Source organism: Nicotiana sylvestris, chromosome 7, assembly GCF_000393655.2.
Source record: "Nicotiana sylvestris chromosome 7, ASM39365v2, whole genome shotgun sequence".
NCBI classification, from domain to species: Eukaryota; Viridiplantae; Streptophyta; class Magnoliopsida; order Solanales; family Solanaceae; genus Nicotiana; species Nicotiana sylvestris.
In genome coordinates, this window is record NC_091063.1 from 3,174,846 (window position 1) to 3,201,630 (window position 26,785).

A 26,785-nucleotide genomic window follows, 5' to 3' on the forward strand; every position below is an offset into this window, starting at 1 on the left:
ATAATGTCTCAGTCTCAAAATTAATAGAAATTAACTATAAGTGTCTTTTCTATTTATATATCCCAAAACAAAATATCGTACTAGAAAATGGAAGCAGAGACGACAACAACAATAACAGCCAGTAAATTCTTACTACTGGGGTTTGGGGAGGTTAGTATGTACGCATAGCTTACCCTATCCCGAAGGAGTATAGAGGTTGTTTCCTCAGAAGTCGAGACTACTAATTAATTTTATAGTTTAAAAAATACAACAACAAACAACAACAACGAAACTAGTATATTCCCATAAATGGAGTCTTAGGAGGGTAGTATATACGCAAACTTTACCCCTACATTAAAAAATACATATAATTAATTTAATAAATAATTATAATGGTTAATAAAATAAGTATCCATTATGTTTTCAACAAGTTGGTTATATTCAAGGAATCAAGAGGATTCTTTAAAGAATCCCAATGTAAAATTTTCTATCAAACGAAATATATATATATATATATTTTAAATTCTATTGACAGAGTTTAAATCTTTCACCTCTAACTACGAAAGGTAAAAAGCTTACCAAATGGGCTAACCCTCAATCCCAGCCAAAGGAATTTACTATGTGAATAGAGTGAGAAGGGACTCATATAATTATTTAGCTCTTGGGAGACATCCCAATGCATTAGAAGTGCGATTGGCTTGGGGCTATTCTCACTCCTTATTTTTAATCTAAAATGAAATAGACTTTGATTGTAAGTTAGGGTATTATCACTTTTAGCCAGAGCCAGAAACTATTTATATCTGACAGTCAAAAAAATATATATAATTTATATACTTTTTATATATAACATATAGAATGTATATATATACAAAAAAATATATAAAGTTTATACATTTTTTTGGCTATTATTTTTACCACGGCTATACTATGTCATTTTTCCTTATAAATTTGTAACCGTTTTTGGAGGGAAGGAAATGAATATGGAATTTCTTCTCGTTACGTGGTAGAAGGCTACAACAAGGCATTCAAATATTTCAAATGGTTTATTTCCACACTTCGAGTTTTTGAAAGATTTGAAAAACTAAATATGGGAATCTTCAATAAAAAGAAATTTAATCTTTTTTTCTCCAAATATAATTCAAACAAACAAAAGGGCAGAGCAGCCCGGTGCACTAAGCTCCCGCTATGTGCTGGGTTTCGAGAAGGGCCGGACCACAAGGGTCTATTATACACAAACAAACACTTTTGCGAAAACTCAAACAAATGTGACTTTGCAAGCTCACTTTTTCAGAACATCTTAAGATTTAGAAGACTCAAAATGGACATAAAAGAGAAAACCCTCGGCTTCAAGAAGGCAGAGAGGGTGTTTTCGAAAGACTCTCGGCTAAGGAAAGGCAGCAGCAATTACACCAGTTATAAAACTGGAGCAAAAATACAAAGATACAAAAATTAAAACTGAGATCCCTTACAGGAAAAGAAAAAAAAAAAAGAAAACAGAAGTCCTGATTGTCGTTCAGTTCCCTAACTCCCAGACTACTCAAGGAGGTGACAATCTGTTATAGTTCTAGAACAGTCAAAATGGCATTCATTTTGTTGAATACAAAATCTCGTTTCTATCCATGTCTGCAAATCAAACATACACGCCTGACGCAAGCAGCAAGAACAATGATCCAAAACCCTGCATCAGGTTGAGATGGGGGGATCAGTTATCCAATACAGAAAGGACAAATCAAATCACAATTGTGAGTTTGCGACATACCAAGAAAACAGATGCTACTGCCCCACTCGTGAGCTCTTTTGCAAGGCTGCGATTCTTCCTTGAAGTAGCTTCATAGCTGTTACACATTTATAGCTTTGTTACAAAGACAAAAAGGCAAGAGAACCTGTAGAATGGAGAACCTCACTAATGCGGCAAACTGATGCTCTTTAATCCATAACCCAGTTATGAGTAACTCCCTGGAATTACTCATTAAAGAGGATATATTTCATGGCCACTAATAGGTTTGATTATACAACACAATCATAGGACAAAATCTGTTTCATATTTTTCATATTTTTAAGTGCTTTCATTTTTTAAAGATGGTTAGAAGTATTTCAGTATTCTCAACCAGAAACAAGCTTTACGCAAATATATTTTTTTCCAATGCTTAACCTGCTATGTTGTACAAGGATTTGGAGACATGAGCGTCAAGCACTGTAACCAAGTTAAATAGGAAGACAAGGAAATGCTTATCTAAAAGATAACATGATCATCTAAGAATCTTGGGTTTTTGAGGAAAGCAACCTCATAATCAAATATTGCTAGAAGGGAAGTCCTTACACCTCTTCTAGCTTGCTCAATAGTAATGTAAAAGAATTAAAGAAGTTCTGTACCACGTTCTCACATGTCATATCTTCATTTTGAAAAGGTGCAACTTTAATCTGTATCAACTGTTGAAAAGTGATCAAAAAGGAAGGAAATAGTACTAAAGCAGAAAAGTCTATGTAATATTGTTGTATACTCCAAAATCAGACTAACATGTATCAAGTGAAGTACAAGCAGAGCTTACGATTTCCTTAGGATAAGCCCCACACCATAGAGACATTTTCTAAAAATGAAAATAAAGGTAAGGCCAAATGACTTTCCTGCATTTATTTTCCAGACAAGGACTGGAAAATCTAGTTTTTTTAATAAGGTAAAAGGTGGACAGAAAACTCAACTGAGTTACAACCAGAAAATCTAGTTTTCAGTATATATATAGTCCATTCATTCCCTTAAGAAGGACACAAACTGTTAAAATATCACTTGTGAAGGCACATTTCATCTACCCTCCCAACCATTTGCTACTCTACCGCTTCCACTTCAAGGCTCCTAGTCAACCCTTCTTTTTTGCTTTTTCCCCCCTTCTGATGGCTAAGAGAATTTATTAAGAACACACCGAGGCGGTGCCAACAAAGTGAACAGAAAACATCCAGTATACAGTGAAGTATACAACCCAAAACCCCAAAAAAGAGAAAGATTGACCAAGTCTTAAGCCATTAACAATCATGCTGAGTAACAATTGCTCTGAATAGGATAAAATTGGCCTAGCGATCAATGAAAAGGGTTGACAACCATGACGTCTCGGGTCTTTATCAAAAAATTTAAAAAATTATGAGGCCTCATGTTCAAATCCCAGCGGAGACAAAAACACTAGGTGATTTCTTTCCATTTGTCAAGCCTTGGTGGACAAAGATACCCGGTATCTGTGCCGGTGGGAGGTAGCAGGTATCTTGTGGATTAGTTGAGGTACGCACAAGCTGATCCGAAGTCCGAACACCACGGTCATCAAAAAAATAAAGATAAACCCATACCAAAATCCCTTCCGATAATCTCATCACATCCTTTCATTACAATCTCACTATAATTGTCCGAGAGAACCAAGTTACCCCCTAAAGGCAAGCAACAAAGAATAGCAAGAATGAGGATCCCATAGGTTACAAGTTATTATGGAGAATATTTTGCTCGAGTATATACAAACCTCGCTTTAGGATGATGTGGTGCGGCAGGTGAGTCTACATTCACGTTGTAAAGAAAAATTTCACAACCATAACACTCCTTGAAGACTTTTGAACCGTGTAAAAGGAGGAACAAACAAAGAATGTTTCCAATGTCTAGCTACATCGAGATTGTAAGGATATCCATGTGAATGCTAAATGGAAGTTCATGTGACTTGTAAAATTTCAAGTCATCCAGAAAGCACATCATCATCAAGTTGCTATCATCAGATCAGATATCTGAAACACCCATAATCCTCCCCCTCCAACAATGTTGCTCAAGGAAGGATGAGCAAGATGCAACCAATGAAGGCTCCTTTTTGTATGGCGTAAAATGTTTTCATAGAAAATAAGGTACATGTTTTACTGTTTTTTTTTTTGGATAAGGTGGTACATGTTTTACTGTTATAAGTTGCTATCAGAACTTAAGCAAACTCTAATATTACCATCCCTAACTGGATGGAAGCGCCTTTGGAGGAACAAAGCCCCTTTGACGGTGGAATGTTTAACATGGTTGGTGGTCCAAGGAGCATGTCCAACTCAAGATAATCTCCAGAGAAGAGGGTTAAACCTTTGCAGTAGATGTTCACTGTGTGAAAGGCAGATTGAGGATCTCAACCACCTTTTCATTCACTGCTCCTTCACCAAACAGATATGCAACTTTATTCTAAGCATTGTTGGGGTTAACTGGTCAATGCCGAGGACAACTAAAGTGTTACTGCAATGCTGGTCAAGGAAGGGGCTAGGAAAGGTAAAGATGAAAACTTGGAACGCACTTCCTGCAGCAGTCTGGTGGACCATTTGGAAGGAAAGGAATGCAATAATTTTTTAAAGCAAATGTGAATCTGAAATTATCATGAAGTACATATGTATTTCTCTACTTTTTTTTTAGAGTAACATGGCAATTGCCAATGATATTGAGGCCATGATAGAATCGTTAAGCTAGCTACACGACGTGTAATGATGTTGCCCCCGTACATTTACAGCACTCAGTGTCTCACTTCCCCAGACCCGCGCACAGCGGGAGTTTAGTGCACGGGCTGCCCTTTACTGTCTCACTTGTTGCTGGATATCAATAATACTTATCTTAATGATCAAAAAAAGAGTTACAAGTTTTGCCTGGGGTAGTTCATTACTTGAATTATATAGACAGATTAAGCAAAATAATAATAATTCAGGAATCAGAAAAAGATAACCAACAATTGAAGCATGTATGAATCAGATCGAGCACTTACATGAGGAAAGAAGCCGTTACGACAAGACCAATAGCGAGCATGAACACGGCTAGAGTTGGGTACAACGACTCAGGGACTGGGCTAGAGATCGGTTTTGCTGATTGAGACTTCCCAAAATAAATTCCGAAAAAAATAATCAAAATCTATAACAAACTCAATGAAATGAAACCATGATAAAACTAAAAACAATGAAGTGAAGTTCATACCATTTCTGAAACCAATAATAAGGAGTCAGATCTTCTCGACCGGACTCGTCTGTAGATTACTCCGAACTCCCAAGTCTTTGTTTTTCTCTCCTTGGTACTGAGAACGGAATTTATACATTTGAGAGCGACCATAAACCCATAAGTCGCATTCTTTAAATGCGTTTTATGAATCGCATTTTCATATAAGTCGCATTAGGCGAACGATCTTTAAAAGTCTCATTCGCCAATGTGCTTTCTTTGAAATGCTTATATCTTTTTTTTTGTTTTCCACACGATGCCCGTTACTTACATTGGAGCCCGGCTATATCCGAATTCGCGTTGCGTGGGCCCCCATTCGAGAGAAGCGTTTCCTACCAAGGATTTTTCCATACCCAAGGCTCGAACTCGAGACCTCTGGTTAAGGGAAGAGTAGTCTCATCCATTGCACCACATTCTTTGGTAGTCAATCCTTATATCACTTTATTTGAAATGCTGATAAATTCAATATGTAAGTAGCGCTCGATTAATGCACTTTATAAAACGCATTCCGACAATACGATATATAATTTCAAACCGATTTATAAGTTTGCTGAATACTTTTATTAGTTATTGTCTCTAAATATGATTTACAAGTCGACAATACGAGTTATAAAATCGATTTATAAGTTAGCTTCAATGAATGTGTTTTATAAATCGTCGTCTCTGAATGCGCTTTACAAATCGTATGCAGCTAATGCTATTTATAAATCGCATTTTGTTAAATTATAAGTCACATTCGACTAATACGTTTATAGTTTTAAAGAATGCGATTTATGGCCTCCAACATCTTACCGATTTTTTGCATTTCTATTTTTGACTTTTATATTAGTTATTTACTATGTAAATATTTCTAAATTTTCTTTTAAATGTTTCTAGATAATAATAAAAAATAATAAGTGTGACTTAACTCCTATGACGGTAACCCCTGTATGATCATTGATTGTCAATTCTACTCGTCTAGCCATAAAATTTTGGCAACAAACTTTCAAATACCCTTCTTCAACTTCAAATCTTACTTTTTTTCAAATCCCAATCAAATTATGTCCTTTAATTTGTCCACTTATAAATCCATTGATGCATGTGTACTCAATATTTGCTCTATCAGTTGCGTCTTTTAAGACATTAGTAAATATAGGAGTCACGCTATATTGAAGAATAACTCATTAATTTGTCTAGGAAAAATGAAAATGGAGAAGGGGAGGAAAACTAAGGAATGTTTGTATTAGCGATATAAATAGTATTTCAACAAATGCGACTTATAGACCACATTCAACAAAATACAATTTTTAAATCGATTTTTGATATGCGATTATAAATCAACTAATGAATTTGTCTACGCTTCGAGCGGTTATAAAAAAACTATTAGTAAATTTAGAATTAATTTTTTTTATAAGTTTATTCATTATAGAATAGATAATTTTTCTTGTATGTGCATACAAATGTAATTTATTATATGTATTAATTACATAGATAATATTTTTATTGGAATTACATATTATACGAACTGCATTTTTCATTATCGAATTTACAAATCAGCAAAGAAAATTATCATTTCTAAATATGTATGTATATGTTTTATTTTGTTGAGAAAAAAATGAAACATCAAATGAAAACTAAAGAAACTAAAAACATCAAAAGCCAAACTGTCAACTTATTGTTAGTTATATTCATGAAATTTCAGGAATTGTTTTTGCCAAATGAACATGATAATCTTACATATAATCGTCATAGAAAACATATCTGAAGCGGAATTCATTATCTTGAAGCGGAAGCGTTAATTGAAATTGGTTTCTCGCCCCTTGACCTAGCTTTCGTTACCGTCGACTTTAGTGATGGAAGAGAGAATAAAATACGGTAACCCTAATGGGTGGGGAGATGACCAATTTATAGAGGTTCTTATTTAATCCGGTACGTCCATCAAGTAACCGATCGGACAGATGAGATTTGCTCATTAATTAAATATAATTATGGGCCTAATCTTATTGGGCCACCAATAAATTAACGTAAAAAAATCTTACATTCTCCCACTTGGCCCAATAACCACATAATATTAATATTTAATATAGGAACATTAGTTGCGCATAAACAAATCTCTTCTATAATGTCCATCATAAATACCATAATACGATAAACTACTAAGTGTGAGTTATGGCGGCTATATATAATTTATCTACATACTCCCTTCCATATACTACAACATTAGCTACTTATCGTATCAGGTCCATAAGCTATAAAATATTATGGTCCACAATAATATCTCATTGAAACTTATCCTGTAACATCTCAAAACAATAATGTGTACACCATTATGAGAAACAGGAAATCACTAATGCATATCAAAAACATATAAATGAGCTCAGAGTGTCAAAACATCATAAATACATCAATCATAAATACAGCCAAGACCTATTCTATGTACATGTTCTTTAAATATCTTTGGTTGTAAACCTTTCATTAATGGATCTGCAATCATGAGATTAGTTCTAATATGCTTAAGTGACACTCTTTGTTTCTGAACTTCCTCCTTGATGGTAAAGTACTTTAATTCCATATGTTTGACACCTTTGGAGTATTTATCGTTCTTGGAGAAGAATACTGCTGCAGAATTATCACAGTAAATTTTCAGCGGCTTGGTAATGGTGTCGACAACCCCAAGTCCTAAAATAAAGTTTTGCAGCCATAATGCATTAATTGTGGCCTCAAAACATGCCACAAATTCTGCTTCCATCGTGTATGTAAAAATGACAGACTGTTTGGCACTCTTCCACGATGTTGCTCCTTCAGCTAATTGGAACAAATAACCAAACGTGGATTTGCAAGTGTCAATACATCCAGCGAAATCTGAATCCGAGTATCCAACAACTTCCAAATGCTTGGACCTCCTATACATGAGCATGTAATCCTTCGTTCCTTTCAGGTACCTCAAAACTTTCTTTGCAGCTTTCCAATGATCAATTCCTGGGTTACTCTGATATCTTCCCAACATTCCAGCCGCAAAACTAATATCCGGTCTTGTGCAAGTCTGAGTATACATCAGACTACCAACAATAGAAGAGTAAGGAATTGATTCCATTTCTTTTTTGCTCTACATCATTATTCGGGCATTGCATGAGACTAAATTTGTCCACTTTTTGAATTGGAACAATTCCAGCTGAACAATTATTCATATTAAATCTCTCTAGAATTCTTTCGATATAGTCTTTCTGAGACAATCCTAATAATCCTTGTGATCTATCACAGAATATTTCTATTCCTATCACATAGGATGTCTCACCCATATCTTTCATTTCAAAATTCTTAGAGAGAAAATCTCTAATCTCACGCAATATGCCTAAATCATTAGCAGCAAGTAGAGCATCATCAACATATAGGACTAAAAATATAAACTTACTCGCACTGATCTTTTGGTATATACACCGACCAACGGTATTTTCCACAAATCCAAAAGATGTTATGGTATCATTAAACTTTATATACCATTGTCGTGAAGTTTGTTTAAATCCATATATTGACTTCTTCAGTTTACATATCATTTGACATTTTCCTTTAATTTCGAAACCCTCTGGTTGGGCCATATAAACTTCCTCCTCGAGATCTTCATTAAGAAAAGCAGTTTTCACATCCATTGGGTGTAACTCTAAATCATAATGAGCCACCAAAGCCATAATAATTCTTAACGAGTCTTTCTTTGAGACCGGTGAAAGTGCCTCTTTATAATCAATGCCTCCTTTCTGAGTATAACCATTAGCAACAAGTCTGGCTTTGTATCTCTCAATATTGCCATTTGAATCGCGCTTGGTCTTAAAGACCCATCTACACCCGATTCTTTTAGAACTTTCTGGCAATTCAATGAGATCCCAGACTTTATTGTATTCCATGAATTTTAACTCTTCCTGCATGGCATCAATCTACTTGTCAGACTCATTACTTTCTATGGCTTGTGAAAATGAAACCGGATCCTTATTAAGACCAATGCCAAAATCTGACTCTTGCAAATAAACCACGTAATCATCCGAAATAGCTGATTTTCTAATTCTTTGATATTTTCTTAATAGAATTTCTTGTGTTTCATTTGTGTCAGATATTTGTGAGTTAGTTTCTTCATGAAGTGTCCCATCCAAATATTGTTCGGTGTTGTCAAAGTGTTCTTCAATAACTGGAACAATATTTGGTATTTGTGTGGAAGTAGGCACATTTTTGGATAATAAAATATTAACCCTCACCTCTTTAATTTCCACACTTTGATTTTCAACACTTCCACTAACCTCATCATTCTCAATGAATCTTGCATTACTGGTTTCAACAATTCTCGAACTATGGTTTGGACAGTAAAACACATACCCTTTGGATTTCTCTGGTTAACCAATAAAGTAACCACTTACTGTTCGAGAATCTAATTTCTTTTCTTGTGGATTATAGACTTTAGCTTCCGCTGGGCAACCCCAAACATGTAGGTGACTTAAACTAGGTTTCCTTCCTGTCCACAGTTCAAAAGGGGTCTTTGGAACTGGCTTACTAGGAACCCTGTTTAATAAATATATAGCGGTTTTAAGAGCATACATCCACAATAATTTGGGTAATGAGGAATTACTTATCATGCTCCGAACCATATCCATAAGTGTTCAATTACGCCTTTCTGCAACACCATTTTGTTGAGGTATTCCTGACATAGTATAATGTGCACATATGCCACATTCCTCGAGGAACTTTACAAATGGACCTGGACATTGTCCTGACTCATTATATTTTCCATAATATTCACCAACTCTATCTGACCTAATAATTTTCACCTTTTTATTTAATTGCCTTTCAACCTTAGTAACAAACACCTTGAGAGTATCTGCTGTTTGAGATTTTTCTTTCAGCAAATAAATGTATACATAACGTGAAAAATCATCGATAAAAGTGATAAAATATTTCTCTTCACCAAAAGATGGAACATCAGAGGGTCCACAAATATCGGTGCATATAATTTCAAGAAGTGGGGTGCTTCTTGTGGCACCTTTATTACTATTCTTGGTTTGCTTTCCCTTAATGCAATCCAAACATATAGTAAAATTGGTAAAATTTAGGTTTGGAAGAATCTCATTCTTTACTAATCTTTCTAACCTTTCTTTGGATATATGACCCAAACGTCTATGTCACAAGTAAGTAGAACTTTCATCTAGTGAACTACGTTTAATTCCAACATTATTTTGAACAGTAAGAAAGGATTCAGAAAAACCAATATCGAGTTTCAATTTATATAAACCATCACTAAGAAAACCAGAACCATAAAAAATAACATTTTTATATAAATTGAAACATCCATTTCCAAACTTTAAATCAAATCCAGAAACATCAGTCTTGAAAGATAAATCAAATTCCTAGAAATTGAAGGTACATAAAGAGTCTGTAATAGATCAAGGTGACGTCCAGTCTCCATGATCGAACGATAAGTCCCTATGCCTTCAATTGGAGCCTTCATACGATTTTCCATGAACAAGAAATCCTTATTTGGATTTGTGGTTTGGATCGTAAGGAATTCCCACAACGTAGTAGATACATCAGCAATTGCACCATAATCAAGCCACCAAGTATTATTAGGAACTTATACTAAATTTGATTCGAAACATACAAAATCACTAATTGTACCTTTCTTTTCGAACCAAGCTTTACGTTTCAGGCAATCTTTCTGATAGTGTCCTTCCTTGTTACAGAAATGACACATATCTGTCTTATGTTCCTTGTTAGCATCCTGTTGGGCTTTAGTAGGTGCTTTCTTCTTCTTGAACTTGTTGGCCTTCACTTTAAGTCTCTTACCAGCTCCTTGACCCATGAGGTTAATTGAATGGCTTCCTTGTTTCTTAAGTCTTGACTCCTCCTGAGTGAGCATATTGGACAATTCACTAACATTCCACTTATCCTTAATACTGTTATAGTTAATTTGAAAAGGTCCATACTTAGGAGGTAACGAGTTCAGAATAAACTGAACCAAGAAGGAGTCATCCACTTTCATCCCCAAGGTCTGAAGTCTTGCTGCAATGTTAGTCATCTCGATGATATGGTTTTTCATACTACGCTACCCATTAAGCTTCATGGTCATCAGTTCAGCCATTAGTGTACCAGGGAGAGACTTATCTGCAGAACGAAAACGTTCTTCCACAAATTTCAGGTATTCCCTGGCACTTTCTGTTTGTGGAATAATACTCTTAATGTTGTTGGCAATATTAATTCGCATAAACATAAGGCTTAGTATGTTAGAGCGTTCCCATGCATTATGGAAAGACTTCTCATCCACACTGCTCGAATCAGTAATGGCAGCGGGCTTATCATTCAGCAGATCCAAGTCAAGATCCATCACACCTAAGTGGAACTGGACTTGTTCACGCCATTCAGGGAAGTTCAATCTGTTGACCACAATAATAGACGAAGCAAGCGAATGAAAAGAAATAGCTGCAAAATAGATAATACATGCTTACAAATTAATATGGATTCAACAAAAAGTTAAAGCATATCGCAATTTTCCTTTGGGTAAATACTACAACACACTATCATAATTTAAGTGCCATTTAATCTTTAATAGATAATTAAATAATATTAACTAAATATATATGCCATCTTTGGACAAACAATATATATTTGACTAAGAATATTAATTTACCTCATCATATTCACTATTCATAGAATAATTGATTCACCTTTGGGTAAATCCTTAAGTTCTAGCAATAGTGAAAATTAATTTATCCACTAATTTTTAAATATAGGCATTTCATTAATTTCATGGATAAACTATAATTTTATGTATGCATATTTTCATAAAAAAACTAGTTTGACCACTTTGGTGATTAACAAACTATATAACATAAGTGCACATACAAAATAGAGATCATAAGATTTTATGCATGTGAATGTATAAGTCACATTTACTTCACTCGAATTAAATTCGACCTCGCTCGAATATATAAGTCAAAATTTACTTCGCCCAAGTTGGTAACTCTAAGTTAGACCTCGCTCGAATATATAAGTTAAAATTGACTTCGCCCAAGTTGGCAACTCTAAGTTCGACCTTGATCGAATTAAATTCGACCTCGCTCGAATATATAGGTCAAAATTGACTTCGCCCAAGTTGGCAACTCTAAGTTCGACCTCGCTCGAATATACAAGTCAAAATTGATTTCGCCCAAATTGGAAAACCAAAAGTTGACCTCGCTCGAATTTGCAAATCAAAGGTGACTTTATTCGTAATCATGAAATGAGATCCGATCTCGTTCGGATCAAGAAAACTAAGCCCGACCTCATTCGAATTCCCAATTAAAAATTAGGGACTCATTACTGGGAAATTCGAAGGTCTTGTTCAAAGAAAAAGAAAGGAGAGAGAAAGCCAAAAGATACGTAACCGAAGGCGAAGCGACTATTTTATTCAGATATACATACACAACAATTCCGCCCTTACAAAAGGCCAAAAGCAAGCCCCAAAGAAAAAGGTGAAAACAAACAACAACAACAAAAATAAACTAAGTACAAAATTTGCAAAGAATTTTTTCACTCGGCATCATCTCCACCGTCGTTCTCCCCAGCATCATCGTCATATGAAAGAATCTCATCTTCAGTATCAGCATCCTCACCAGCCTCCGATGTCGCAGGGTCATAACCACAGGCGAGACGAGCCTCGCACGCCTTCACCCGAGCATCTTCAAAGGAGGCCTTAGTAATGCTCTCCGCATCCCACAAACCGTTGCATATATCACGTTGGGTGTCAACATGGACCCATAGCTCATACAGACTGCGGGGAACAGTAGCCGATGCAGACTCTTGAGGGGGGGCTTGAGCCAATAACTGCACCTTCTCGGCCTCAAGAGCTGCAACTCGGTCTCCCAAGCTCGAATCATCCCGATCAAGTTCACCAATCCGCTCCTCAAGTCGTGTCTCTCTCAGCGTGGCTGTCACCCTCTCAGATTCCTACTCGGACTTGAGGACACAGATAGTGTCTTCCAACGCCGCCGCCCTTGCCAAAGCCGACACCCGAGCACCCTCGGCACTCTCTAATCGGCCACTTTCTTTTCTAGCTCAATCACCTTCTCCGTCCATTCTGCACTACGAGCGTCGACTCTAGTAGCATTTTGCTCAAGCTCACCTTGTAAAGACAACACCTTCGCATGAAGGTCCTCGCACTCTGCGGCAACCCCTTTGCCCACCTCGAGCTCCTCGTCTTTGGTGTGAAGTAGCTCATCAAGCTCACTACATCTGCAGATAGACCGCATCAGTTCCTCATCTCTTTTTTCCAACTCCTCCCTGGCGGACTGGGTACTAGCGCCCGCTCTAAGCTGCTCGTGCATCTCACGGCACCTGTTGCGATAACGCCGATACGTCTCGGCCATTTTCAGAAAAATCTCTGTCTGTGTCTCAGCCCTACGAGCACTCTCAATCTCCAACATGTAAGTCTAAAAAAAAGAGAAGGAGGAGAAGATTTGTGAAGTTCTTTCTTAAGCAATTGAAAAACATAACATTCAAATGAGAGGCTCCCCCTATTTATTGAGCGTGAAAATCAAGAGCCTCCAGTTAGAAAACAAAAAGGGCATGGGAAATGACACAATACCTAGAAAACGTGTGCCATAATGACGCATGAGGAATATTGATGACATCCTGAATTGACGTGATGTTCCAATTTTGAACTGACGTAACGGTCCAACGCAATTATCAAAATGCCACGTCGCTACCTCACCATGGGGTTCTCGCCCCTCGCATAAAGCATTCAGATTTCTCCCAATTTTTGAATCAACAAAGTCCTCCCATCGAGCTCGCCAAGAGGCGACCCCAACGGGCGGAGGGACTAACTGTATAGGTCAAAATCTGACCACATGTGGATTAACGCTAAAAGGAATGGTAAGGGGTTGACTAAGCCGTGGTCGTACCCACAAGGCGTAATAATAACGAGTATCTCATACACTGCCGAGATCGAGCCATCGGAAAATTTGTACGGCAAAGTAAATGTCATGATACTTAGGGGGAGCGACATAGAGTACACTCAAGGGATGGATGCATTCTGGCTAAGGACCGTTTGACAAAAAAGGATACTGATAATATATATAGGAGGTAAGAAGACAAGAGAAAGGGGGGGCTTCCTCTCCTAGAGAGAGAAGAGGTGAAGGAAACCAAGAAAAGGTTTAGATAGTGAATACAAATCTTTGTAATTCTGATTATTGAATTAGCAAAGATAGATCTCGTTACTGTTGAAGGCATTCCATCTTTTTCGTCTTTATCATTACATCATGGGATAATATGTCATGAATGTAAGCCTATCATCTATATTTGATATCTTATAAGATCCCAGAAAGTTTATAAGCTTGATTATATCTTATTCTCTTATTCAATGTGCTTAGATCTAGAGTTAATTATCCTGGGCTAAAATTTATCATCTATCTCCTTCATTAATTAGTTTAACAAAAAGCCCAACACTTTTTGGTCAAACAGTGAACAACTTAGAGTGATTGTAGGACCTATTTAACTTTAAATCTAGAATCCGCCATTGCAAAGGTGTGGCGTTGAAATGACTAGGTTGTTTGAGGAAATCATGCTATAGTTAACACGAACCCAAGATATGAATTGAATTAATGAAAGGCCATTCAACTGTCTTATAGTCTGTTTGGACAAGTTTCTCCAATCCTAGAAGCATTTTTTTTTCAATAGAATGCTTTTGAGGAGAAGCAAAAGCAGTTTGGAGAAGGAGAGAAAAGTAGTTTCTTTCCAAAAGCACTTTTGAGAAAAATACATTTAGAGCCTATTTGGCCAAGCTTCTGGGAGGCCAAAAGTACTCCCTCCCCCTCCCCCCCCCCGCGCCCTAAAAAAGTACTTTTGAAAAAATTTAAGTTGTTTGGTCAAGACAGAGAAGTACTTTTGGCCAGCAGCAGAAGCAGTTTTCTTGCTTTTGGGAAGAAGTAGAAAATTCTAGCTCATCCAAGAAGCAGAAGCAGAAAATTAATTTATTAAAGACAAAACTATCCTCACTATAAATTTATATTTTCCAATTATCCCTATTGATTTAAGTATTTTTTCATTTTTGTTTTTAGTTTTTACCATTCTTTTAAATTTAAAGAAAAAACCTCCACATTAAGCCAATTGGCAGCCTCACAATATGCCACATGGCAATTTAGGACAAAGTTAGTTAGATTAGATAATAATTTTTTTGGATTTAAATTTTAAAAAAATATATGCATTATGTGTTGTTATAATTAGTTACTCTTTTTGAATGTGAATTTAAACATATTTAACTATTTTTTTTATGAAAATAATAAATTTTTATATACTTAAAATTATTTCTGTTTTATGCTCAATGCCATCTTTCAAGTTTGACACTCAAAATAGCTATACAAAATTTCATCCGACAACATACTTCTACCGATAAGGAATTCAACTATTATGCTAATGAAGACACCACTGCAGGAATTGAGGAAGGAGATGAGTCTTCTGGTATTCCTTTAGAAATGCAAGGCAAGTCTTCTACTAATATGGAGGCGTCGTGTGATAGAATTAGAGATGCAATTATTGAAAAATATTTTTATGTGTGAGTGACTTTGCTTATTATTTTATAGTGGATTATTAATATATAGTAATTGGTGGAATAGACTCCTAATTCATACTGAATGATGTATTTTGATTATTCAAATAATCATGTAAACAATAAATAGTTATACTATATAATATTATATGCTTTGGTATAACTATGTATGTTATATTGATTTAAATTTTTATTATATATGTTTAATTTATATTTTATATTTTAATTAAATAAAATAATAATAACAAAAGTTTCTTACGATTAATATTAAATTTAATTTTTCTCTTTAAAATAATTATAAGACCTTGGTACTATCCTTTTTGGTAATTTGGTACTTAAAAGTACTTTTTAGAAAGATCTGCCAAACACAATTTGTTTACCAAATGTTGCAAAAAGTACTTCTTAAATGAATTGGCCAAACATAAACTATTTTTTTTTTCAAAAGTACTTTTGGATAAAGTACTTCTGAAAAAAGTACTTTTCAAAATAAGTAGTTTTTGGTAGTTTGGCCAAACGGGCTCTTAGAATTAGTTTTTATAAGTGCTTTTCAAATTAATTAGCCAAACACGAACTGCTTCGCACCAAAAATACTTTTAAAAAATCTTTTGAGAAAAACACTCCTCAAAATAAGCCGATTTTTGCAGAATAAACTGATTTTTGCAGCTTGGCCAAACAGGCTATAAGCTTCACGTCCCATGATGTTTGCTTGCTCGGGACCTTGTATAACTTGGTTGACAACAATAAATTTTGTTTCTTATTCATGTCGCCAACCCTAACTCGCTTGGAACTGAGGCCTAGTTGTTGTTATACTAAATTTTTTTAAAATTGGATGATGGACAATAATACCAATGTCTGTTCCCTACATAATAGCAATTTAGCAAATTTGACCTTAACCAACGACGAAGTCATGAAGCTATAACTTCTATTATAGTTCATTTACATACAGAAAAATGCTCCATAATACCTGAGATGAAGAAGAAAACATGTTTTGCATAGTACAGTAACCTTCAACATTAGCATATCTTAGCAGCAACTTACTCTTTTGCCTCCCAAGATTTGAATTCAATACCATAAGAGAAAGAACTATGATTCCTTTTATGAACAATTAGCATGTTACAATAAATACAATCTCCTTACAATAAGACGAAATCCCTATTCAGATATCTCCTCGTGCACGGTCCTTCCCAGCTTTTAGCGGAGGGCTTATCATACTCATGGATTACGCGACTGCATTCAGAATAACTCGAGAATGCTGGTTTGCTTCCTCATTCTATCTCTTGTTCAAGAAGGTGCTGTACAATTTCACCATCCGGCATGGATGGTGAAAGATATTGACATTTTGCAGCAAAATTTTTATCAAAACGAAAGACAGAAACTTCAACCACGATTAGTGGGATCCACACTGCAACCCAAACATCATCCCATGCTCGCTTACACTACCTGCAGATAATCGTCTCATTTTTTGCCATAGCCTCCTGGTTTTTCCTGTTCTGAAAGGACCTGAGCTTGAGTACCTCCTAAATGGACTGGAATCTTTCTTTCCAAATCTTGCTAATGGACTCAGTAAATCGGACATTGAGAGTCCCCTCTCAACATCCAGCTCACTGTCGGAGTTAGACACGGGGGATCGAGGGTTCATCAACAATTGGCCCGAAGCTGTACTCATCCTAGCGTCCATGTCAATAGACAGATCATCTCGGCTACAACTTCGAGACACGAATTCTTTTGTCTGTTCACCTTCGCTACACACCAACTTCAAAGCCTGGACGACCTCACCCATGAAAGGCCTGTGCGATACCTCTGGTTGAACACACATTGAAGCAATAGCAGCTACTTTTACAATGTCATCAGAAGGGAAATCAGGCCCCAAAGTAGAGTCCACAATCAACTCCAGACCTTCTTCACTCGTTAGGAGTGGGCGTGCCCAAGCCACTAAATTCTCTTGACCAGGTGGTTGGGACATATCCACCGGCTTTCTTCCGGTTAGCAGCTCAAGTAGGACAACCCCATAGCTGTAAACATCACTCTTTACAAGGAGATGCCCCGTCATAGCATATTCTGGAGCTACATACCTGGTATAATAACAAAGTCAGAAATGTACATCTGAAGAATCAATTGTTAGCACAGATGGTAGAGGTTTACTTATAGTCAAATTTCAATGTCATCGACTGTGTATTAACCCATACTCAGGGAATATAACAAATAAGGCATTTAAAATAATTATACTCCAGGCAAGCAACAAAGAATGGCGAGACGGCTGGCCTAATGAAAATAAGAATTTAAGTCAGCGATGAATATTTACCCAAAAGTTCCCATGACTCGAGTGGATATGTGTCTGTTTTCTTCATCTAATGCAGCTCTAGCCAAACCAAAATCAGACACTTTTGGGGTGAAATCATGTTCCAGTAAGATGTTACTAGATTTAAAATCCCTATGTATGACACGGGGACTGGAATCTTCATGCAAATAGGCCAGGCCTCGGGCAGCACCAAGTGCTATTTTCATTCGGGCATGCCAATCAAGTGGAGAAATTTCCTTGTCAACACCTGAAAGACAGATTTAGCCAGTCTGAAATCTAAATACTACATGGCTTCACCCAAAAAGTTAGGAGGGGCCCAAATTGAATATTACCGTGAAGGTGAGATTCTACGCTGCCATTTGGCATGAGCTCATAAACTAAACAGCGACTGCGTTCCTCAATACATATGCCTATCAACTTGACCAAGTTCCTATGATGGAGGCGGCTCAGCATCTCTACTTCAGCCAAAAATTCACGACCACCCTGCTGATCGTCTCTCTTGAGGATTTTCACAGCCACTTTCGTTCCATCATCAAGCACACCACTATAAACACGACCAAATCCCCCTTCACCTAGTACTCTTGCTTCATTGAAGTTGTCAGTTGCTCTCTCAATTTCACTTGAACTGAATGTTCTAGCTGAACCAGTATAAGCAGCAAAGCTAGAACTAAAGGATAATGAAGGAGAGTTTGGCCTGCTCCCAATCATGGAGGCTGCAATCCCTACAGTATGCATAAAGATTAGAAACTAATTCTGTAGGTCTTTATTACACGAGAATCATGAGAACCACAAATTTGACCACATTTTAAATGCATGTTAACTACTCAATTGATGTGCTTGGTTCACACGATAAAATTGTGAAGCTTAAAGGTTCCCTGAAGCACCCATTAAGAGTTGACACTTAAGATATTCCAGTCAAAAGACATTGGATGATTCACCATATTATCATTAAGAATTAACCAGTTAACTTGTTCTATATGCCATTTCATATATTTGGACATTCATTCCATTGTATGCTCAGGATAAGAAGTAAAAGAAACTGCATTGAGCAACACATAGCATATTCAAAACTACAACATGATTTTAATTTCCCCTAATATAGTATTTACCTGGAATGCTACAAAGGCATGATGATAAGGGAGGTTAGACTTCTGAATTTCACTGTTTGAATTTCTTTTTCGGCACGAATTAAGAGAACTTATGACAGAGGATAAGAACACTAGGCAAACCAGATTGCACTATATCATATACATGTAAAGAGAAGAATTTAACCTGATGACTTTGCAAGGGACGGTAATGTAGTTGGTGGAGTTGGGTCTGACTGACATCCGCGATCTCTATGTCTGAAAAGCAAAACCCATGCCACGGCACAGCATAAAATAACTGCGACAGAGGCTGACAATACAATTACTGCTATGACACTCCGATTTGGCCCACTTTTGTGCCGTTGCCCGCTCACATCAACTCCAAGAGGCTGTATGGTCCTTCCGTTATTATCACCAGGATATGGTCGGCTACCTATGGTATCAATGTCTGAAGCTGCTGAAGGAGGGGAGGGAGGAAGACCTGTACATATAACAATTCTATTCAAGTACTCAGGACATAGCAAGTTACATCAAGATGACATGATTGCATTAGGGATGATTACGATACCTGGATATTGCACATACAATACATCATAATCACCAAAGAGTGAAGCTTTTATAAGAACTTGTTTGTGCCAGAATCTTTGAGATGTCAGAAATGCTGTAGTGTTATCAAATTTTTCTCCAAGGGGTACCAAATCAATAAGGACAATGGTCTTTTCTGGATACTGGCTGGCTGAATTTGCTCCCATAATACGGACTTGACTTGGATCTATAAATACACCAACAGCGATTTCTGTAGCCAGCTCCGAAACCAAAGGGAAGAAGGTGTAGAGTGCTACACTAAGGCGTAGTCCAACTCGCATGGGCAAGACACAAACACAAGGTGTTTTTGGTGGACCATTTGTGAAAGGCTCCGCGCAAGCCAATGATGCGCAATCTGCAACATCAACATCATGGTTTGAAATCGTTAGTGGGGCAAAACCTGGCAACTTGTGCATAAAAGATCTATATCATTTAGAGGAGATATCTGAGACAGATAACAGTTACCTTCGTTAGGAGGTGGCGGTGGTAGTGCTTGAAATGGATGCGGTATCTTTGGATGCCTTGATGAAGACCCAAGGGGAGGGGAAAGAAATGGCTCTTGCAATGGCAAAGATGATATAGAGATAAGCATCAACTATGCATAGGAGAAAAATATAATGTAAGGTTTATGCCTTGATTATGGATTGCATGAAAAGGAAAAATATGACATACTCTTACTTTTAGTTGGTCTAGATGAAGCAGCCGGAGAGGGTGCTATTGCAGGAGAATCATGGCTTTCTGGAGATGTTAAAGGCGCAAGAAGTGGTGGGACCGATGATCCTGTAAAGTAGGAATTATCAGAATCATATTTTTTTTTTCTTTTGCAACTCCTTAGAGAGGCACATGGGTAGCTAACTGAGGATGACTAGAATGATCACAAACCTGCAGTTAACGGTGAATGAGATTGGTGCCTAAGGTTAGTCTTTGGATATGATTTTGCGTGAAACGAAGGAGATGGAGGTATCAATGGACCTTCATTAATTATTGACCGAATTTTTGTCAGTGGCATATATCAGAATGAGGATATCAACCGACATATTTCTCAGGTAAGATACAGAACCTTGTTCAGTTGAAAGATGAGGATGAACTTCATAAGATGACGGAGTGATTGCTGTCATGTTATCTTTTAGGCGGTGATCCCTCTGAAATGAGGTTGAAGGTGCAGATAAAGGAGGATATAATCTTTCCTTGGGGGGAGAATTAAAGAATTTATGAGGAGCATTAGTAGAGGATCCCATGGCTTTGTGTTCAGTAGGAGCTACAAGAGGAGAAGAAATCCTTCAGTGACATAATTGGCCATTTCTCGTCATTGCTGACAATAAGAAAAAGAAAGCAGAAAAATATGCACATACCTTTTGCTGGATGCTGACTGATAATCCCATTAGGAGGTGCAGCAGCTGGAGCACTTGCTCTTTTGTGGTGGATGCTTGGCCACAGAGTTGATACAGGGGATATCTCATGCTTACCTACAGTAATAACACCGACTCATATTAACTATGCTGTCAATGCTACTTTGAGAACAAGTAGCTATTTAACAGAAAATGGGAAAAAAAACAAAACACATTCTTATGTTTTTCTGCAGGTAAGGACAATCCAGAAAGAGGAGCAGTGACGGTTTCAACTACAAACACATTCAATAAGCATCAGTTCATTTTTCTTCGCCTAGTTCTATATTGACAATCATTAGCGATTTGGAAGCAAGCAAAATTCTAGTTAAGATTCTCATGTGCATCTGGTTTTTTACTCAAGGAGGTTATTACTTGAGGTACAGTTGCCAACAATATGTGTTGATTGCATCAAGCCACAAACTATTTGGTTGGAATATGAAGAGTACATGTGCATCAGCAACACTAGCAAGCACTGAATACATGTTCCAAATGTCACCTGGGGAACTGGATGGAGGTTTTAGAGGAATTCTTGGATGGCTGGGTGGTGAATTGTTAGGTAACTTCCTTGGTGGTGGTGCAACTATCGCTGCAAATTCATGGCATGGATGATCACATCTTGCTTACCAACAATTTATTTAAGATGAATATCACACAATAAATATAAGAGGGTAAGTATACCTGGTGGAATGGATGGTGAGACTTCTGGATTGTTTGGGCGAACGGGCAGCGGTTTCTGTGGCTTTCCCCTTGGAGAAGGCGCATTAAGGACTGAATGCAATGAGAGAAGGCTCAATCATGTAAGCCTTTATGCCTTCATGATTACATTTAATTTACTCTTTATTTTGCTTACATACCCCCTTTGTTCCATTTTATATGACACACTTCCTTTCTTCGTTTGTTCGCAAAAGAATGACACATTTCTATATTAAGAGACTCTTTACCTTTGAACTTCCCGTTTTACCCTTAGTGACTTGGTCCTATAGTCATAGAAATGTCATTACATGTATAAGACCACAAATTCTAAGGCTACTCTTGGTATGAGTCAAAAGTCTTTCCTTCCTTTCTTTCTTAAACTCCATGTCCATTCAAACACCACAATATAAAATGAAACAGAGGGAACACTAGATAAATATAGCAAGAATACCTGGTGGAACAGATGGTGAGACTTCTGGAATGATTGGGTGGGTGGGCAGTGGATTTTCTGGATTTCCCCTTGGAGCAGGCGCATTCAGGACTGAGTTAAATAGCAGCAACACAAAATAATGTAAAAAATTTAATGGCATCCATGATCAACTCTAATTTACTGAAAACTCTATTCTAACAGGATTGTCACAATTTTGTCTAGAAAAAAGGATACCTGGTGGAATGGATGGTGAAACTTCTGGATTTCTTGGGATGGTGGGCAGTGAATTGTGCGGCTTTCCCCGTGGAGCTGGCATGTTAACGACTAAATTCAACGAAAGAAAGCAAAATAATGTAACAATCATTTTCTATCTTAATATACTGTGTCAAAACCAAAATTCTCATCGGCCAAAATTACCCGGGGCAATTGAGGAGAGAGGACTCTCTGGTGCCCTGCTCTCACTGGGTGGCTTAGATCCAGGTAGCGGTGGAGCTTTAGTTGGTGCATCTTCTGGTGAATTCCTTCCAGGTGACGAGACTGGTGCTGCTCTCCATAAAAAAGAATATTCAAGTAAAACAGAAATCAAGTCATGTCAATAGTATGACCACAGTCAGCCGCATACCTGGAGCTTCTGGCACAGAAACAGGCTGCTCAGCATGTTGACGCTCTCTCTTAGGAGCACTTGGTGGAAGAACTGGAGCAGGACCATTCCACTTAATCGGAGGAGGAGGAAGAGCTGGTAGAGAAGCGGCTGGTGGCGGAGCTGAAGAGATTGCGGGTGGGGCTGAACTGGGAGGTGGCAATAATGTAGGAGCGCTTGGTTGCAGAGATGGAGTGAGAGCTTCTTTCGGTTGGGGAACAGGGTTAGACGTCAGCGGTGGAAGCACATTTGCAGGAGGAGAAGACGTCCCTGAGATCAAAACAAACTTAAGATGCATAACATAAAACATTGAATTTGGTAAAAAGATTTGATATCCAAGAATCACGGTCAGACCATTTAGTTCAAATGCAGGAGCAGGTGCATTACTTCTGAATGCCTTCCCATGAGAGACGGAAGAGGGTATTCCTTCTTCAATAGGAGGAATTGAAGAGGAAGCTGACGGAGAGGGGGATAAACTGAAACCTAAAATGATTTTTTTTTTAAATAAGGAAAAAGAATAAAGAAGTTAATAGCAGCAAGTACGCGTGATAAGCAGTTCATCATTACCAGATCTCAGGAAAACTCCTGGATCATGGCAATTGATAAGATTCTCTATTTTCACAAAGCTGAGTGGAAATGACAGCTCAACAACAGATGAAGAGACAGTAACAGAATTATTTCCTTACTTTTCAGCATACAACAACAACAACAACAAACCCAGTGAATTTCCACAAGTGGATTCGGGGAGGGTAGGATGTACGCAGCCTTACCCTTTCAGCAGACAGAGAGATTAACTACAATCATTAAAGATTAGAGTGTATAAAAGGGATGGTGAGGAACGTGGACTGTTTATCAGTTTTTGCAGTGGCCTACATGCAAATAAAATCTAGAAGACAATACATTCCAACAAGATCGCACATCATTCTCCGCCATTGGGGGGAAAAAAACTCCCGTTTGGGATTTGGGGAACAATAGTCATTGCATAATCAAAGTGCAACGAGCTCTACAACTTGATTTAAGCTTCCAGGAAGCTTTAATTGCAATTAAATTATTAGGGCCTCTAAAACCCAAGAAGAATCAGTGAATCAATGGAACAGTTAAAAGTAACTTAGCTCAATCACCTGTATGCAAAAAGCAAGCTTAAGAACCTAAAGGCTAAAACTTTCAGCCTGGCACTGCTAAATTAAAGGGGAAGTTTAGGCCTAACAAGAAGACTACACAAAATTCAGAATGTAAAATTCTCAATTCAGAGGTTCTGATCTAATTCCTTAGAAAATATAATATCTAGGTATTTAATTTTCCAACCAAATCCAGAAATCAACATTACCAAGACTGAACATTTATCTGACCCATTCCTCTAAATTATTTCCTGAGCAAAAAACTCATAAATACACTACAAATTTTGTCAAGATAAAGAATTTGGTACATGCATGAATCTATACTCAAATCAAGAACTACATAAAAGGAAGAATTACCTGCAGATCCCTGAAGAACCAAAGAAAAGACACAGACTTTCAGCACCAAGCAAAGAAGTTGCAGCCTCACCCCACCCATCCCATATACTAACTAATGAAAGTACAAAATCAGAACATAAAGGAGAAAAATATGATAAAAAAAATTGGAACTTTTAGATAAACTTGAAGCAATAACAAGAAGGGGACGTTATAATTAGATTAAAGGAGGAAAATTGAGAAACAAGCAATGAAGAGGGAGATTATTGAAACGGCCAAAGATGGGTTTGGTGATATGAACAAAAGAAGTAAGAAAAGCAATCAGCTTTGTCTTAGAGCATAACAAGCTCTGTTTTTGGCACAAGTTTGAGATTAGCATACTATACACAGGCGTTTCTGCTACCATGTGAGCAATTAAACTACTCTTTTTTTCTATTAAATACCGACCAGCTAAGTTTATGTTTAACTAGAAACAACACAACAAACACTCTTTGCTGTAACAACTAACAGCCACCTTTTAACAGACGCACCAATACAAAGGACAGAGAACTGTGATGCCTAATTTTACATCATATTATTATATTGTGCTCGAAGGTAGCTTTGGCATACAACAACAACAACACAATAATCCCACAAGTGGGGTCTTGGGAGCATAATATATGCGCAAACCTTACCCCTATCCCGAAGGTAGCTTTGGCATAACCCGTAAAATTGTTATCGTGTGACGAGGAGATCACGAGTTAGAGCCACGAAAATAAAATCTTACAGAGTAAGGAATATACAATAGATCTTGTGTTCCGACCCTTCCCAAACCCGGCTCATAGCGGAAGCTTAGCTGCCCTTTATTATTATATTCTGCTCCTTTCTTTATTTTATTGAACACTATAAAAATCACTCTTTGTTCTTTTCGAAAATACACTTACCTAGAAGAATTTAAGTGAGAGATTGTCCAAAAAAACGTTTCTTTTTTTATTGCAAGTGGAAACTAGTACTAATATATTATTATTTTATTGGGGTGTAAATAGGAGAAAGCACAAAATGGCTGGCTACATGTGTTAGACTCATAGGCACAAAATTAAGTTTAAGTTGTATATATTGTTAGTACAAGAAATTTTTACTCTATTCCATATTATAACTTGTTATAGCATGTAACATGTCTTATTTTAGATTACAAATCACATATTTTAAGAAAGCTTATCTATAAATATATTTTGAATAGTCTGATAATATAAGAAACTCTAAAAATATTACATATCACATTTTCTATGTAATCAATTTATGTTTAGTGTAAATATTAACTTGTGACTAAATTTTAAATGATCTAATTATATACTACATATTATTTTAGGATGATATAAAAGATACATTCTGAATTGAGAATGAACCAACTTTTGAAATTATTATTTGGGTTGTTGACTCATTTTACTTGAATCCTGAATTTAGGTAATTGATGTTGACCATAAGAGAAGTGGGATTTGTGAGTTGGGGTGTGTGGTGTGGGCATGTGTCAACTGCAATTTGACACCTCATCGTCTTGTACTTTTTCATTTTAATTAACCAACTATATTAATGGACCCTCCCCTAAGGTACATCTAAAGTGACTACTGGGTTTCATTCTGTCAATTTTGGCTTTTATTTTATTTTTCCACCTACAATTTTCACTTTTTGACATGGTTATAACTTAATCGTTGTTAAACAATAAATAAAAGTTTATATAAAAAATATATATTGTTTATTCATTTATTTTGGAAACTCCGATTAGAATAAATAAAAATCATGGCCACTAGTGGATGTCCATTTAAGGAGCTAAATAAAGCATGGCCAAGCAATTAGTCAAAGCAAGAGGCCAACAAATAAATGTGATTTTGCTTTGACTTACATTGTGTTATACTTTAGTGAGTTTTCAATTAAGGCCATTTTTGTCTTTTCAACGTGATATTAAAATTGGCGTTTAAAATCATTCCCATAATTGTAGTGTAACAGCAGAGAAAGATATTGCCAATATTGGGAGGGCCATCTAATTTGAAGGCATTTTCATGAAAAACATTAATTGTATTACTTTGTTGGAATTTTTTTTTTTTAAAATTCTTCCTATATTTTTTTGAATGTGAGCCTTGGAGCAACGGTCAAGTTGTTTTCGTGTGATCTATAGGTGACGAGTTCGAACTGGAAAATCATGGTAGGCTGTCTGCATCGCACCCTCTTGGAGTGCGGTTCTTCCTGCGTAAACGCGGAATGCTTTGTGCACCAGACTGCTCTCTTTCTATATATTCCTCTTAAATTATTTTTTCGGAAATCGTAATTTATTATATTCATATCTTCAATTATTTCTTAGGAATATGTGATAAGTAATACACTGCCAAAGCAAATTAGTTGGCACGCTTTGCTAAATTTATTAGAAGAAAAAAAATTGTAAATAATTTCACTTGATTTGAATCTTTTGATCATTGAAGCATAACTTGCTAACAAGACTAATGTCCCATCGAATCAGAAAATGCTCTAATACAGTAATTTGCATTAAAAGATGTGTTTGATACGAAAAAACTAATTTCATAAAAAAATATGTTTCAGTTGAATACATGATTTTCAACTATTTTTAGTGTTTAATTGTTGATTGAAAAATATTGGGAAAAAAATTTCTTTAGTAAATGTTAATATAATTGCACTGCGAGAAAATTCGTTTTTGGATAATTTATACTTCTTAAATTTCAAACGAACATGAT

The 26,785-nt window shown here is 36.6% G+C and overlaps 2 protein-coding genes across 6 annotated transcripts; both read right to left on the minus strand.

Moving 5' to 3' along the window:
- Positions 1-1,298: 1,298 nt before the first annotated feature.
- Positions 1,299-5,115, minus strand: LOC104249794 (uncharacterized). The gene is made up of 4 exons (XM_009806276.2): positions 4,937-5,115; positions 4,731-4,837; positions 1,739-1,814; positions 1,299-1,657 (listed from the first exon to the last, which is right to left on the minus strand). Exons 1-4 carry the CDS (start codon positions 5,066-5,068, stop codon positions 1,610-1,612), a joined length of 363 nt encoding a protein of 120 aa, XP_009804578.1. The 5' UTR covers positions 5,069-5,115; the 3' UTR covers positions 1,299-1,609.
- An 11,346-nt stretch (positions 5,116-16,461) lies between these two features.
- LOC104249795 (receptor-like serine/threonine-protein kinase ALE2) lies at positions 16,462-24,602 on the minus strand. Of its 5 annotated transcripts, none has more exons than XM_009806279.2 (18): positions 24,087-24,602; positions 22,966-23,094; positions 22,594-22,881; positions 22,389-22,514; positions 22,206-22,280; positions 21,993-22,082; positions 21,527-21,616; positions 21,345-21,434; positions 20,813-20,926; positions 20,521-20,718; positions 20,343-20,432; positions 20,139-20,240; positions 19,926-20,018; positions 19,444-19,815; positions 19,063-19,356; positions 18,123-18,512; positions 17,794-18,037; positions 16,462-17,563 (listed from the first exon to the last, which is right to left on the minus strand). In XM_009806279.2, the coding sequence occupies exons 1-18, from the start codon at positions 24,163-24,165 to the stop codon at positions 16,879-16,881; spliced, it is 3,549 nt and encodes a 1,182-aa protein (XP_009804581.1). In that variant the 5' UTR covers positions 24,166-24,602; the 3' UTR covers positions 16,462-16,878. The 5 variants fall into 5 exon arrangements, with proteins under 5 accessions (XP_009804581.1, XP_009804579.1, XP_009804582.1 ...); XM_009806277.2 differs by having other exon boundaries at positions 22,206-22,295; positions 24,087-24,587; XM_009806280.2 differs by lacking the exon at positions 21,345-21,434 and having other exon boundaries at positions 22,206-22,295; positions 24,087-24,587.
- Positions 24,603-26,785: the final 2,183 nt, after the last annotated feature.